General features: G+C 35.1%; 1 protein-coding gene across 1 annotated transcript in view; it reads right to left on the minus strand.

The window, feature by feature from the left end:
• Positions 1-14,129, minus strand: part of TBC1D22A (TBC1 domain family member 22A) — a 167,017-nt gene that overhangs the window by 118,937 nt on the left and 33,951 nt on the right. The window contains 2 exon segments of the mRNA XM_084306248.1: positions 10,210-10,324; positions 13,127-13,189. Coding sequence (XP_084162374.1) covers positions 10,210-10,324; positions 13,127-13,189 — 178 coding nt within the window.

Here is a 14,129-nt window from a genome sequence, read left to right on the forward strand (position 1 = left end):
ACTTCTCAATTTCCAATTTATGTGGTTAAGTGAATGAGTTTCAAGAACTTGATTTTGTTTTAATGGACTTTATGAAGTTGACTGGAGTTTTCTCCATTCCTTTACTCTGATGAGACTTCAAACACTTTGGTTACAAAGATCGATGGAGCTTCAGAAAACTTCAGAAAAATTTAGTTCATAGAAGACGTGACAGAAGTAACGGTAAAAGCAATTCCACATATGATAAGACAAGCAATATAATATGGCAAATCTTTGACTGCTTTGGAAAGCAGAGATTTCTATTCATTCTGTCCAGATACACGGAGATCTAGAAGAGCTGAAGCCTCAAGAAGGAATAGATATCTTAAAGGAGGCTGTAGCAAGGTGGGGATTGCTCTATTCTCCCGCATGCCCAGCGACAGGACGAGGGAGAATGGGATAAAGCTGTGCTAGAGAAGGTTTAGGTTGGATATTAGGAAGAACTTCTTTACGGAAAGGGTTGTTAGGCATTGGAATGGGCTGCCCAGGGAAGTGGTGGAGTCACCATCCCTGGAGATCTTTAAAAGACATTTAGATGTAGAGCTCAGTGATATGGTTTAGTGGAGGACTTGTTAGTGTTAGGTCAGAGGTTGGACTCAGCGATCTTGGAGGTCTCTTCCAACCTAGATGAGTCTGTGATAACTTGAGGTTCTGCATATAACTGAGTTCTTAAACAGAAGAGTCAACTATAAACCTTACCTAAACAATCCAAGTAATTCTAAAATAAAAACCTCTGCGTGTTCAAAATAGTCAAAGCTAAAATAAAGACTGTCAGGGGAATTAACAAAAAGAATGTTTGTGCATCTGTTTTTTCTCCCTCCCCCCCCCCCCCCTTTTTTTTTTTAAGATATCCTTGAAGTTGAAACTGATAGCTACAAAATTTATATGCATAGTGCTTGATTATCCCAATTATTTGTAAAAATGTGTTGTCTCAAATTTTCCTCAAAGTCTGTTAAATAGACCATACATCCAACATATCAGATGAACTGTTGATTAGCTTGGAAATTTGATAGTATGTTTAAGAGTGAAAACAAAATTGAAACAAAGGTGTAGGAGAAGGATTTATTTTGTAAGAGTACTGTCAATTGTAATAACAATAGAGATCATTAAAAGAGAGTAATAGAAAGTAAATATGCTAGAAATGCAGATTACTTTACCATAGCCTACATCCATCTGCTGAGATGCTTTTATGAGTACTTCCTAATTTGTTAAGTGAAAAATAAGCAGTACTCATAAAGACTTCTTATGAGGATGCAGCTTAATAAAGCAGTGATAACAATCTAAGATTTACCTGGCATTAAACAGAGATCTTGCTACTCCCTCCGTTCCGAACTTGTTCTTATCCCCCTATCAGCACTGATATCCATCTCTTATCCCATAGATTAAATTATTCATTTCGTTTTGGGGCTAGTTTCCTGCCGGTTTAGCTGAAGCACCAAGCGATAAGACAAGGAGAAATGGCTTCAAGTTGCATCAGGGGAGGTATTAGGACAAATTTCTTTACTGAAAGTGTTGTGCAGCAATTGGAATAGGCTGCCCAGAGAAGCGGTTGAGCCACCATCCCCAGAGGTCTTCAAGAAACGTGTAGATTTAGAACTTCGTAGAATGGTTTAGTTGTGGACTTTTCAGTACTATGTTAAAAGTTGGACTAGATGATCTTAGAGGTCTTTTCCAACTGAATGATTCAACGAACTGCTCGACTGCACTAGAGAAAAGTCAATATTGACCAAAGATGGGAGAGGAATGCAGATTTGTGGCTGGAAAAAAAGGAAGTAAAACTACCCATTTTGAGAGCAACTAGCCCCGTTTCAGCTGGGTGATCTAAGCACATTGCAGGCAAATCCATTTCAGTCCACCTAAACTTGATTTGGAATTACTCAAATATGCAGCTCCACTGTTAAGTTAAAGGAGCGGTAAAATGAAGGCAAGGTACATTAACCTCTTGAAATAGCAATTGGGATCTGGAAGAAGATGAATTCTACAGTGTGTATCACTCAGTTGAGTTCACACAGTTCAAACCCCTTACTGGGAACCCAATATATCATTGAATTAAATATATATAGCAATATACTATCACACAATTACACCAAACTGTTACTGGTGCATGGGTGCTCAGCTGTTCCTTATTAACACCTTCTCAGTTACTTGATTCCCAAGACATACCAGTAGCACGAATTGGGTTAGAAAAACTAGCTAAAATTCTATTAATTAAATAGATAAATCACCTAATTTTGACTGAAGTTGATTCAGAGAGGTTATGCAGATACACTCATGTGTTTGGTATCAAATGTCATCACTTGGCTTGCAGTAGGTTGAACAACTAGGGAAAAATAGTAGTGAATAAATTCTGTTACTGGAAGGCCATACAGAAAGTGCATACCTGGCTAAAGCCCAGCTGTATTTATTAGTGCTTTTACTAGTACACCAGATGAAAAAACAATCCTTAATTGAAATAGTTATACAGCTCTAAGTCAGAACTAAATGCTCACTACAGGATTAGTCAAACTGGAAGTAAGAAATACACCAGCAAGTCAGGCTGAAGATACAGATGATTTTTTCCAAGTAAATAGTATCCAAATATGACAACGACAGGATCAAAAGTTTAAAGACAATTTTTAGTTCATTGCCATCATCTCCATTCCACAAGTCCTTCCATTGTATTTGCCTTCCTTCATCTTCCCCTCATTCCCTGAGACTTCAAAAGCTAAGCATGAGATGCCCTGTTAGTCCTGCTCACATATTCCTTACGGTTCTGTTTATAATGCCTCCAAATAGACTGCTTTATTAACTGACCCTAAACACAGCAGTATATTATGGCACTGCTAGCTGACAAATAATTCAAACAATTCACAGCTAAGTTTTCACATGGATTCTCCTACTTGATTACAGTCAATAGGACATAAAATGGTAAAATTTCTTTGCCAAATTAGGCCCGAAAAACTGTATTAATAATGAAAATTGCTTAGACGTTTGTGTAGGGTTCATTTTTCTTGAATAAGACATACATAAAAACAAACCAATAGCTGAAAAATACAGCTTCAGAAGAGTATGAAGAACTTTTAAAGCACTAAAAACAATAATCTTTAAGTTTGCACTTTTATCTCCTTTGATTCAATTTAATTTACCTGCAGAACACTTGGCTTTTTTCATTACAACACCTCTGAAGATTAGGGGAATATATGAATGAAAAAAAAAAATCTGAATCACAGTAGAATATACATGAGGACCTCCTGTAGAATATACATGAGTTCAACTGAGGACTCTGATATAATACAAAACAAGGAAGAAGTAAGACCTCTAAGAGGTCTCACAAAGCTCCTAAATTAAGCAGAACAAGTCAAACCATACGAAAGAAACAGGATAAAATACAATTTAACTCCATAATGGAGTTAGGAAGGACCCTGTTAGGACCCTGCTTCAGCATCATTTCCAGCTGCCAGACAGTACACACAGAGGACTGATATAGAAGTATGATGACCTCAGCACCATGAACATGCACAACACGTCTCTGCTTATTCGAGGAGCCTGTTCTCCTTTGCCATAGCACAAAGCAAGAAGGTGGCATCATCATCTGAAAACAAATTCAAATTCTGCTTACTTTATTCATCACAATCTTCTGTCTTCAGCTGTCCTGCACCACTTCCAAAATACATTCACTGGACAATATTGGCTTATCAACTAGATGAGAGTTGGGGAAACACACTCCTAGGAGCTGAGGAAGTGAACAATGCTGATCTCACAGCAACCTGAGATAACACTAAATAATTTCTGTGCCGTGCTGCAGTTTTACATGTATATATAGCATGTATGCATATACTGAATGTTTTTTAATATGTCAAAGTACAGACGAGAGAAGTGCTTCACCAAGAATTGACGGGTAAGTCAAAAGTTTCAGATCTCTGACCTCATTATGTATGTTGTACATCTTTACTGAGGCAAACATACAAAGTTTTCGGGACTTACGCAGAAGACAGAATTATGGAATCCCAGAATGGCTGAGGCTGGCAGGGCCCTCTGAAGGCCAGCTGCTCCCACCCCTGCCCAAACAGGGACACCCAGAGCCACTTGCCCAGGACCACGTCCAGGCAGCCTTTGAAGATCTCCAAGGAGGGAGACTGCACAAGAATAGGGCTGTCAGTATTTTCAAGACTGTGTGAGCTTTCTTCATTCTTGGCTGCCACCATCCCACCATCCACTAAATCACACAGATAGCAATATTTCACTCAATTATCCAAGACTATTTCCTAGAATATAGGTCATGTTTATGACAATTTCAGTCAATTTCATTTAATACAATGACTATAACTATAAAATGTCATAGAAATTGTCAAGAAGCAGCACTGTAATACATTTTTGTATGTGCAAACTACATTACTGGTGATTTGCATTAAGGATAGAAAATTTAATGTGATTAAATGGAACTCATGGCATTGAATTTTTACATGATAGAAGAGTGATTTAAATATTTTGAATAGTTTTTCATGAAAGTTTTACAATGAGGAAAAATGAGAAAATATTTTCTTAATACTTTCAACTTGCAAAAAAGATGTTAAAATGTCAATTATGCTTCACATGTCAGTGCTTTTACATAAATTTAGTTTAAGTCTCATAAATCATTTCAATCAAATGTGTAAATAAAAGTATTTTAATACGCTGTTGTTCAAAAATGTATTTATTTGAACAAAAAAGTATTAAAACATCAGAACCTTGTTAAACAGTGTAAAGCCAAAATTACCAGATAAGAGATAAGTTCCAGTGTGTACAAAAATTGCAAATACATTCTTTTCATCTCTCAAACTGAAGAAGCTCCTCATATTCCTGAGCTCCGTGATGAGAAGTTTTCCAGTATTTCTTTCCTGGTAAACCTGAAGAGAGCAAGGATGATTCTGTCAGTCTTCAACCTCTTGGAGGGCCTATGAGAGGGATGGGGGAAGCATCCCATTACTTGAATTATACCTCTATAGTTCATAGAATAACTACAAATATGTATTTTCCACTTTATCACCTCAAAACCCAATGCACAAGCCCTATTTGTAATTCTCCAGTGACAACTAAATTGGTGGAATTAAATAAGAAAGGTGTTTAGATAGGAGAATTAATTATCTCAAATTACTTTAAATACTGCAGTAATCAAGGTTTCACCTTGGTCTTATAAGAAAAACAATGCATGTTAAAAATTTACTTTCTAATTGCATAAGTACAGGAAAAATCTTCTAATAACTACCTGGAGTCACTGGATTAATACCCTTTGTTTTCTGGTTTACTGCCTCGTTATTCAGAAATCCAGTTTTATTCTAAACAGATTTGTTTACTACATAAATACAACAACTCTGGAAAAAAACTCTCTGATAAAGTAACATCTTTTTCATACCCTATAAATAAACATTGAGGAATTACCTCAGATACTCAGATACCATGATGCAATGTTCTGAAACATTACTTCAATTATATTATGAAAATCAGGATTTTAGATACAGCATTCAATGAACTACAAAAACTCGGAATAAATGGTTTAAAATTTAATTATTTTTCAGCAGTTATGCTGAAAAGTAAGGAAAGAAAGCAATGATCAGCACAAACTTTCATTTTAAGGGCAGAATCATCACAGAATCATCACCGAATGGCTCTGGTTGTACAGGACCTTAAAGATCTAACTCCAACCCCTCTGCCATTGGCAAGGACGCTACACCCTAGGATCACATTGGCCAAGGCCTCATCCAGCCTGGCAAGGAAGGGAATGTGACATGGAAGACAAGAAAGACTTTGAGAGGGAATGGAAAGAAACATGAAGAAGTCCCAATGAACCTTCATGTTCTCACAGTAACATTGCTCTGGAGCTAAATCCCTTTCCAAATCCATTAGGATTATGGAGTAATTATTTCAGGCTAATGTCATGGCAGTATAAATTTAAAAAAAACACTGGGCGACATAACTGAGTTTAACACCTTTTACAAAACTATTTAAGATTACAAGAAAAATACTTACAAGTGTAAGACCCCCCATTTCCAAAGTTTTCGGTTCCTGAGTTCTTGTGAGCATCCTCAAATTCTCTCAAGCTCCTCTACTGCAAGAAGATTGTAGCCAAGATCTCTATCACCATTCCAGTCTTCAGCAGTCTGATTTTTCTTGACTTTCTTTATCCAACATAAACTGATAAAATGCTATAATAGTGTTCAATTTTCTGCCTTTGACTTGCTACTAACTCCTAATTCCCTCTTGATTCAACACTGCTAGAGGTCACAAAGTGATGTCACACAGCCATCCCATTTACCATGTGCCCATTTATCCCATGTGCCCTCACATAAATCCTTATTATGATGGCGATTTTTCCCGAGCTTTTGTCTCTGTGGATGGTGAGTAAATCCATGTCCTCTGTGTGGTTATAGATACACACACAAGTAGTGAACTACTGAAATGCAAATGTACTACAGAAACGTTAGATGCGATAAAAATGTTGCTGACTCCATGAGCACGAAACCATAGGCAGCTGTGCAGCGCAATATTTAGGAACAATTTAGATCCTGCAGATCACCATGAACTCCAAGCAACTAGAAGGTATATAAAGAGAGCAACAGGTGGTGGCTTGAAAGAGGACTTCAAATCCAGCACAAAATTTCTTTGTCTACCTTACATCAGTAAACAGCCAGTAGTCACATAGCATCTTAGCTCATTAACAAAAGTGCTTCTGAAATTATCCACATGGATGAGATTTATTTTGATATAAACTTGTATGTTACAATGACACGGAGTTTCCAGGAAAACTGCGCTAATAGTAATTTGCATTTGTTCTAAGAACATGGCTTATAATGGCGATGTCACGTAAGAGGTTAGGAGTGATAATGTAACATTCAAAACTCCAAGAAGTTGCTTAGTATGGTAGAATAAGTTAATAATCTCTAGCATTTTTCAATGGAAGAAAAAAAAGTGAGATCAGCATACACAATTACCTGGCATTTAAAAACAAAAAAACAAACAAACAAAAAATGTTTCTAATTCCTTCTCCCCCTAATTTATACCAGAAATGCTAGTCTAACTCTACTATATTTGCCTATCTTGACTGGGTTTGACAACCAAGTTTATCTTGCTGAAAACATGACAGTATTCTGCCTTTACTAGTTCTGGGGAACCAGTAAGATATCACCAAATTGCTCCTTCATCACACTTACGCTGCTGGAAAGGTTGAAAGAAAACTTTCAGCATTTAAAATATTCAATTCCTACATTCAGTCACTTGACCTATTCTAAATGCGTGAAACCACATACTAAAATTAGGTACTTCAAGCTGTAATAAACCATCACAACAGCTATGACTTTGATCCTTATAATAAAAAATATCCATGAATCTAATTTGTGGCATTCATATTTGAATGAAAAGAAATGTCACTACGCAAATACATTATCATTTCCACACGTCATTTCAATCTTTAGAAGTTCTTCAGTGACATTTTTCCAATTCGGTTTTGAATGTCTGTAGCAGAGCAGAGAGATTCCCATCACCAGAACAAATATGTCACACTTGTTATGTGAGATTAAGGATTAAGGTCTCTCATATTTGCCAAAAAGATAAAATAAACAAAACTTTCCTCTCAATAAAACTGTCTTAGCCACAACTAACTGTGTGTAAGCACCATCAGGATGTACTGTGAAATGACCCAATCAGCACAGATTTATTATTAATGGCATTATTAATAATAATAACCTATTATTAATCTTTAGTAAACCTTACAACCTTTTTTTGTTGTTGTTACAAAAAAAGCTCAAGTAAACATTTTTATCTCTTTCAACAAGATCAATCAAGACCCAAGTAATTCAGAACTGCTACACGCAGGTTTCAGTTAAACTGAGAAAAATTCAAAAATCAATAGTCAAGGAAAGCAACAAATAAAGCAATATAAGGTTCCAACATACCAACATTCACTTTAAAATCAGAGCAAGAAATAAGAACTTTAGTAAAAAAAAAAAAAAAAAAAAACAGGTTATTAATAGAACAAATATTAAATACACTAATAGATTAACCACTTTGCCAGGAAACCTGCAATACTGCATTTATTTTTACCTGAATTATTTAAGCACAATTCATACAAACTGTTCATATAGTTTTGAATGCTTCTATAATTTTATTACAAACCTCAAGATTTTTGAAGTACCTCAGAAATGTTATGTCCCCATTTCAAGTCTACAGTAAAATACACTCTTCATTTTAACTTGAATGTATAACTCAGTGCAACTTGACTGTATTAGAAAGACTCAAATCAAAACACCATTTAAAGACAAGTCTTGGAATGTTTCTGTACATTACTGCGGAAATAACCACTGTTAGCGCTTAGCCAGGACCACTACTATACTCAAGAAAATATGTTCATTTCAGTAATGTTCTCACTACATAGATATTAGCTTTTAAATGTACTGTTAGAATACAGATTTTTGAGATTTATACATTTTCAATGGCATACATTTTTTTACAGTTGTTAGTCTTCAAGTTTTGCCTTTCTTCAGTGGAAATTTACCAGAATTGCTCTGCTCTCTGATATGAAAATACTGACAAGCTGGCAAGTACATTAACAATCACCAGGGTCTCCAAATGTAAGATGGTGGTAAAGACAAACTTATTTACCATATTAATTAAATGGTCTATTTAACATGGAATATCAATTCTCTAATCACATCTCATTTGAGCTTCTTATTTCAATTAACAACCCTAAAGTCTACTAGAGATCCTACTGTTCTAGGATCATTAAGAACATTTTCATTATCTGTCAAATGAGGGAGGAAAAGGCAGAAACTGCAAGTACTCTCAGGAGTAGGCTCCTACCCTACTTAAGAGATGATTAGGGAGTAAACAGCAGTAGTTCTCATTAGTTGCTTAGCAATGAAATGTCCCCCTATGAAACAAGAAATGAACAAAGCAAGAGGTGTTGCCACGTAAACGATGGATAATCTTTCATCCACTCAAGGATAATCTGTCCTTCATTAAATCTAATCAGTCTGGATTAAGACACCAATGGTACCTTGCATAGAGAAGGTAGGAAATGAAGAATCACCTATATATAGACTCACTGAAGTAGCTAGATAACACATTGCTCAAGATTACATATCTGTGTTGTTTTCATTGTATGTGTGTACAACAAAAAGAAATGCAAGGAAATAGTTCTAATTCAGACTAGATTGTCATTTTTACTATTCATTCTTACTATATCTTTTACATCCATGGTTATATCCAAATTGTTAACGAATTGTTGTTAAATGTCAATTGAATTATTGCTAATGATTAGCCGTACTCTTAATGTTCATAAAAACTTAAATACTAACATACAAATGCAAAACATCAGTAACATTCTAGTAAGAGATGAGCATTTAACAAGTTTTCTAAATAGAAAAATTTGCAAAAAATACAATCACATGTATGGCCACTAACTCACCAGAAATACATCTATTTATGCTACTACTGGTATTACAACCCCAGAAGAGCAAAGTCCTTAACTAAGGAAATTTGATTACTGATGCATTAATTTTCAGTCCCCAGTTCCAGCTTGCCATTCTTTCAGCTACAGATCCACTTTATTAGGTTCCCCTTCCCTTCATTTTCCTGCCACTCAGTAAAAGGTTTCCTTATTTCATGGTTGTTGGGTTGCTTATTTTTTTGCTAAGCTGGTTTGTTTTCTTTTTGTTGTTGTTTCGGTGGTAGTGATTTTTTTTTTCAGTTCATTTCATACATGCTATTTAAATTTTTCACAAAAACTTGTGAATTAGAGGAGAGAAATTTGATGAAAAAGGATCAGGAGTGACAAATGAGGCACTTCTTAACTATATCTGCAGTTAAGAAATAAAGATGAAAGCAAATGCCGGATTGCCCTTCTTTTGCTAGCTTCCATATCTACAAACACAACTCTGCCTGCAACTTCTACAGATGGTTTTTGATTGGTTGGTTGGTTTGGTTGGTTGGGTAGATTTGTTTATGGGCATTTTTTTGGACATATATCTGAAAAATACCGAAACTCTACTGACTATTTACACAAAAATTGCTTGTCAGTGTGTATTTAAGAGAACCATACAGATTTATAATTACAAATATTTATAATAATAGAATTCATGTCTCTAATTATGATTAGCTAATCCAAATTTTCATATTAAAATAAATGTGCTGTCCTAAAACCAGTACCAATTCATAATTCAGTATTATGATAAATCTTACCTATATATTCACAAACGAAGACTACAAAAAAAGGAGTTACAAGATCATTTATGCCCTGAACATATCCACTGGCTGGATGACGTATAGCCCAGATAAACAAAATTCTTTCAAAGATCTGAAAAAGAATTAAAGAAACTATCAGATAATTTATCAAGTGGTGAGCACATTTTAAACAAGATACTGGAAAAGTATAGAAGGGCAGTTTTGATATCACAGAGTTACAGGTATAAAAATACACTTATAAAAGAATACATGAATGATTGTATTCATAATTAACTGCCAATGTTAATTAAGTTTCTCAGTTATTTAAAAGAAAATATTTTCAGGGTATTAGCACATGTTAAAACCAGCCTTGCATATAATTCAGTTACAGTAGTTACAACAGAGCAGCACTTATTCACTGGAGCTTTTCAAATAATATAAAACTCCTTTCTTCATGATACAGAAATAATAAATCATTTTTCCATGACCATTCATCTCTTTGAGACCAATATTTTATCAATACAGTACCCCATTTGTTGCTAGGTAACAGAAAGAAGTACTTAATATAAGTACATTTTTTTAATAACATGTCCAATAAAATCTCTGTAAGAGTTACGTTTGCCTAATATGGCAGCATAGAGCTTTAGAATTCAGAGGCAGGTATGCTGGGTAATAAAACATCTGAAAAATCAGGAATGTAGAAAGAAGGCAACCACCTTCCTTACCACACAGCCCCATCCCCTAAGTTCTTCTAACCATACATAGCTTAGGACCTGCAAAAGCTTCAAAGGCTACAACATAGACAGTCTGACTATGGGAAGGGCAACGTGTGAAGAATACAAAGCAGAAGAATCACAGAACATATGTCCAAAACAATTTAGGCCTGCATCAGGTTGTATCTCTTCTTAACTGTTTGGTTCTGCAAGTGCTACGTTTCTTTGGAAAGCTGCAAATGAGTAGCACAGTGAAAGCTGCTGTGTGTTTTGCTCTGATTACTGGTACTCAGACAGTCATAATCTTCTGAGGCGAAAGAAAGTTTTCTCCTCCTCTGGAAGGTCTGCCAAAAAGCCAGAGTACAGGTGGGCAGGGAGGCAGGGCAGATGCAGGAGAGCTTATCAAACAAAAGGACTGCATCACTTTTAAGAGCAGGCCTCAGAACTAATAAAAAGGGAAAGACTTTGTAAAGACCCCAAGGTAGAGTTTGCTGCAACCCCAGAAGTCAGCGAATGCCCAGGCTTCAAGACCACTCGCAAGAGACGTGCCCTGAATGGACACAGTAGGAAATTTAGTTTATGAAGCTTTTACTATTTCTGTTCAATCTCACTTCAAATTTTTGTTAGCTTAGCTCCAAATTTCGTAATGGCAACTTTCCTTTCCCTCAGAACCTGATAACACACATAGTTTGCATTGCAAACTGAGATGCCTATGGATTTCAAAGCACTTTTAAAATCCAGCTGTGAAAACTAAGGTATAGGGAAGGGTTATTAAATTTTTTTTTGAGCATCAAATTATTAAGCAGCAAGGATTGCTTCGTAATTGGCATACCAGATTTAATATCCCCAAATGCATCTAATCAGAAATTCAACAAATACACACTGAAATAGTGTTTTCAATTTCCTACCCATTTTCATGAAGTTTCATTTACTGCTTTGAATAGAAAAAAATGAGCGCTGAATACCTGAAAGGCAGTCTGATTTAAGTTTCTATACAGCACTCATCACTGTGTTCAAATAGCACTCATTAAAAAGGTCACTTTCCCAAAAGGTTTCCTTCTTGATTTCCAAACCAGCAACAGAAACCGGAATAACTTCTAGTACGAACCACTACATCTCAAGAGTTGTCATTACCTATCAATTACTCTCCTTTGAATTTAACTCTCATTCATCATAACAGTAAGAACTATATTCATATACATAAAAGAAGAATTCATTAGCTTAAATGCAGATTTTGAATTTCTTATGTGTTTTGCCACCTCAGAGGAACTCCAAAACCCCCCAAAGTTTTAATCAGGAAAGCTTCTTAGAATTTGCTTTTGTTTCTCTTTAACCAATAAAAGAGGTGGGGACGATTTTATAAAGTATTTTTCCATCTTGTATACTTGATATTACTTCTCCCATACAATGCAAGCATAAAAGGGAAAATGCAAAAGCTTATACTATTCTATTCAATCAAACTCATTTAAAGACAACACAGAAATTGAAAATAAAATTACAGACTACTGCACTTTGACTAATCACATTGACTAAACCTACATTACAGTCACTAATCTTTATTAAAATAAAGTATTTATAACACGTAAGTCCAACAAACTTGACTGAACTATATGTGGGAAGACCTCCAATACCTCTCTCCCCTTCTTTCAAATGACGCTATTTATTCTCAGTCTTTTAGCTTCTCACTCCAACAATACTCTTCTCTTCCCAACGCCCACTATCCCCTCCCCAATCTACACAACTCCCATAAAAATAAATACTTAAAACTGATTTAAAATGAAGATCTAATAATGAGTTATTTCCACACAGCGTCAAATTCAAAGCAACTTTTCCTAAACTCAAGCATATGATAATTTCTTAAGTGGAATACTCTCATGGTAAGAGCTTCCAGATCTTGAATGATTTTGACAAATGCAGAGAACCACAGGAACTGTTCTCTGAATTAATTAAAAAAAAAAATTAACAACATATATAGAAAAAAAGAAAAAAAGACTCAAAAGTACACAACAGAAGAAGAAACCAACAGACTCAAAGCAGAAGATTTTTTTCCTGTTAGTACTCATGCCTTCTGTGTTAGTTATGTACTATACTTATGCATTTTCATTTTTTGGACTTAGTTCTCAAGCCAGAATAGTAATTGTTGTCAAATTACTTAATGTGATACCGGATTCATTAATAAAATAGGTGACCTAAAAACCACATTATTTAGATATAATTCTTACCTCTGTTACTTTGGGCTGAAGTCTTAAAACTTCAGGACTCATGCGTGGGATATCTATATGAATCTAATTGGACAGAAACAAGAATCATGTAAAAGGAGACAACAGCACACTTTTTAAATAACAAAAAAGCTTTTTAAATAACAAAAAAAATCCTGTGGTTTTACACTGTTAGCTATACCCTATCTCACTATTTTAGGAATAATGTGAATTTACTGTAGTTCAAAAATAAAGGACCAAATCTTTAAGTCATTATTATCTAATCTGTTAATCAGACACAAAAAAAAACAGAATTCCCCACAATGCTTTAAGATCATTACATCAATTTTGACTGCTTCCAAATTATGGTTTTATTGGCAATACTCTTTTCCTCAGTGTAACTACATCTAACATCACACGTATGTAAAGCCATGTACAACAGACGCTGTGAATACTTCTTGCTACTAAAGATCAGGCTTGAAGCAGAAGAAAGATAACCACTTACTCTTTCTTAAGGAAGGCTAATGTAGGATAACTTAGTTTATTTTTAGTGATACAAACTAATCGGTTAAATATAAAACTGGAAGAAGAGTTATCTTCAAGTTTTTCCTTATCCAGGGAGGCAAGAAATTTTGACACACCTATCGTAATTACACACCACACAGTTTCAACTTCTTAAGCACAAGTATGGAGCCAGTAAGGATCAGTTAGATATCCTCTGTACCATCCTCTCACTCATTTGAAGGAGGATCTGAGGAGATGACCCCATTATGCTTGAATGTTGAAGCATGTCCGTGTGGTACAGCCATGCAGCATGGCATGACAAAAGCCGACTTTCAAAGAAATCCACTATTTTAAGTGTCAGACCAAAATATTTCATATTTTGAAACAGATTAAAATAAATTTCGCTTCTAAAACATAGGAAAGCTGACTGAAGTAAGATTTAGTGGATATATAAAAACAATAGCAAACTTCAAAATTAATTTCTTCAAGTTCTTTAACATATCTCACGCAGGTAGAAGTCACT

The sequence above is a fragment of the Netta rufina genome (assembly GCF_964035555.1).
Source record: "Netta rufina genome assembly, chromosome: 1".
In the NCBI taxonomy this organism is placed as follows: Eukaryota; Metazoa; Chordata; class Aves; order Anseriformes; family Anatidae; genus Netta; species Netta rufina.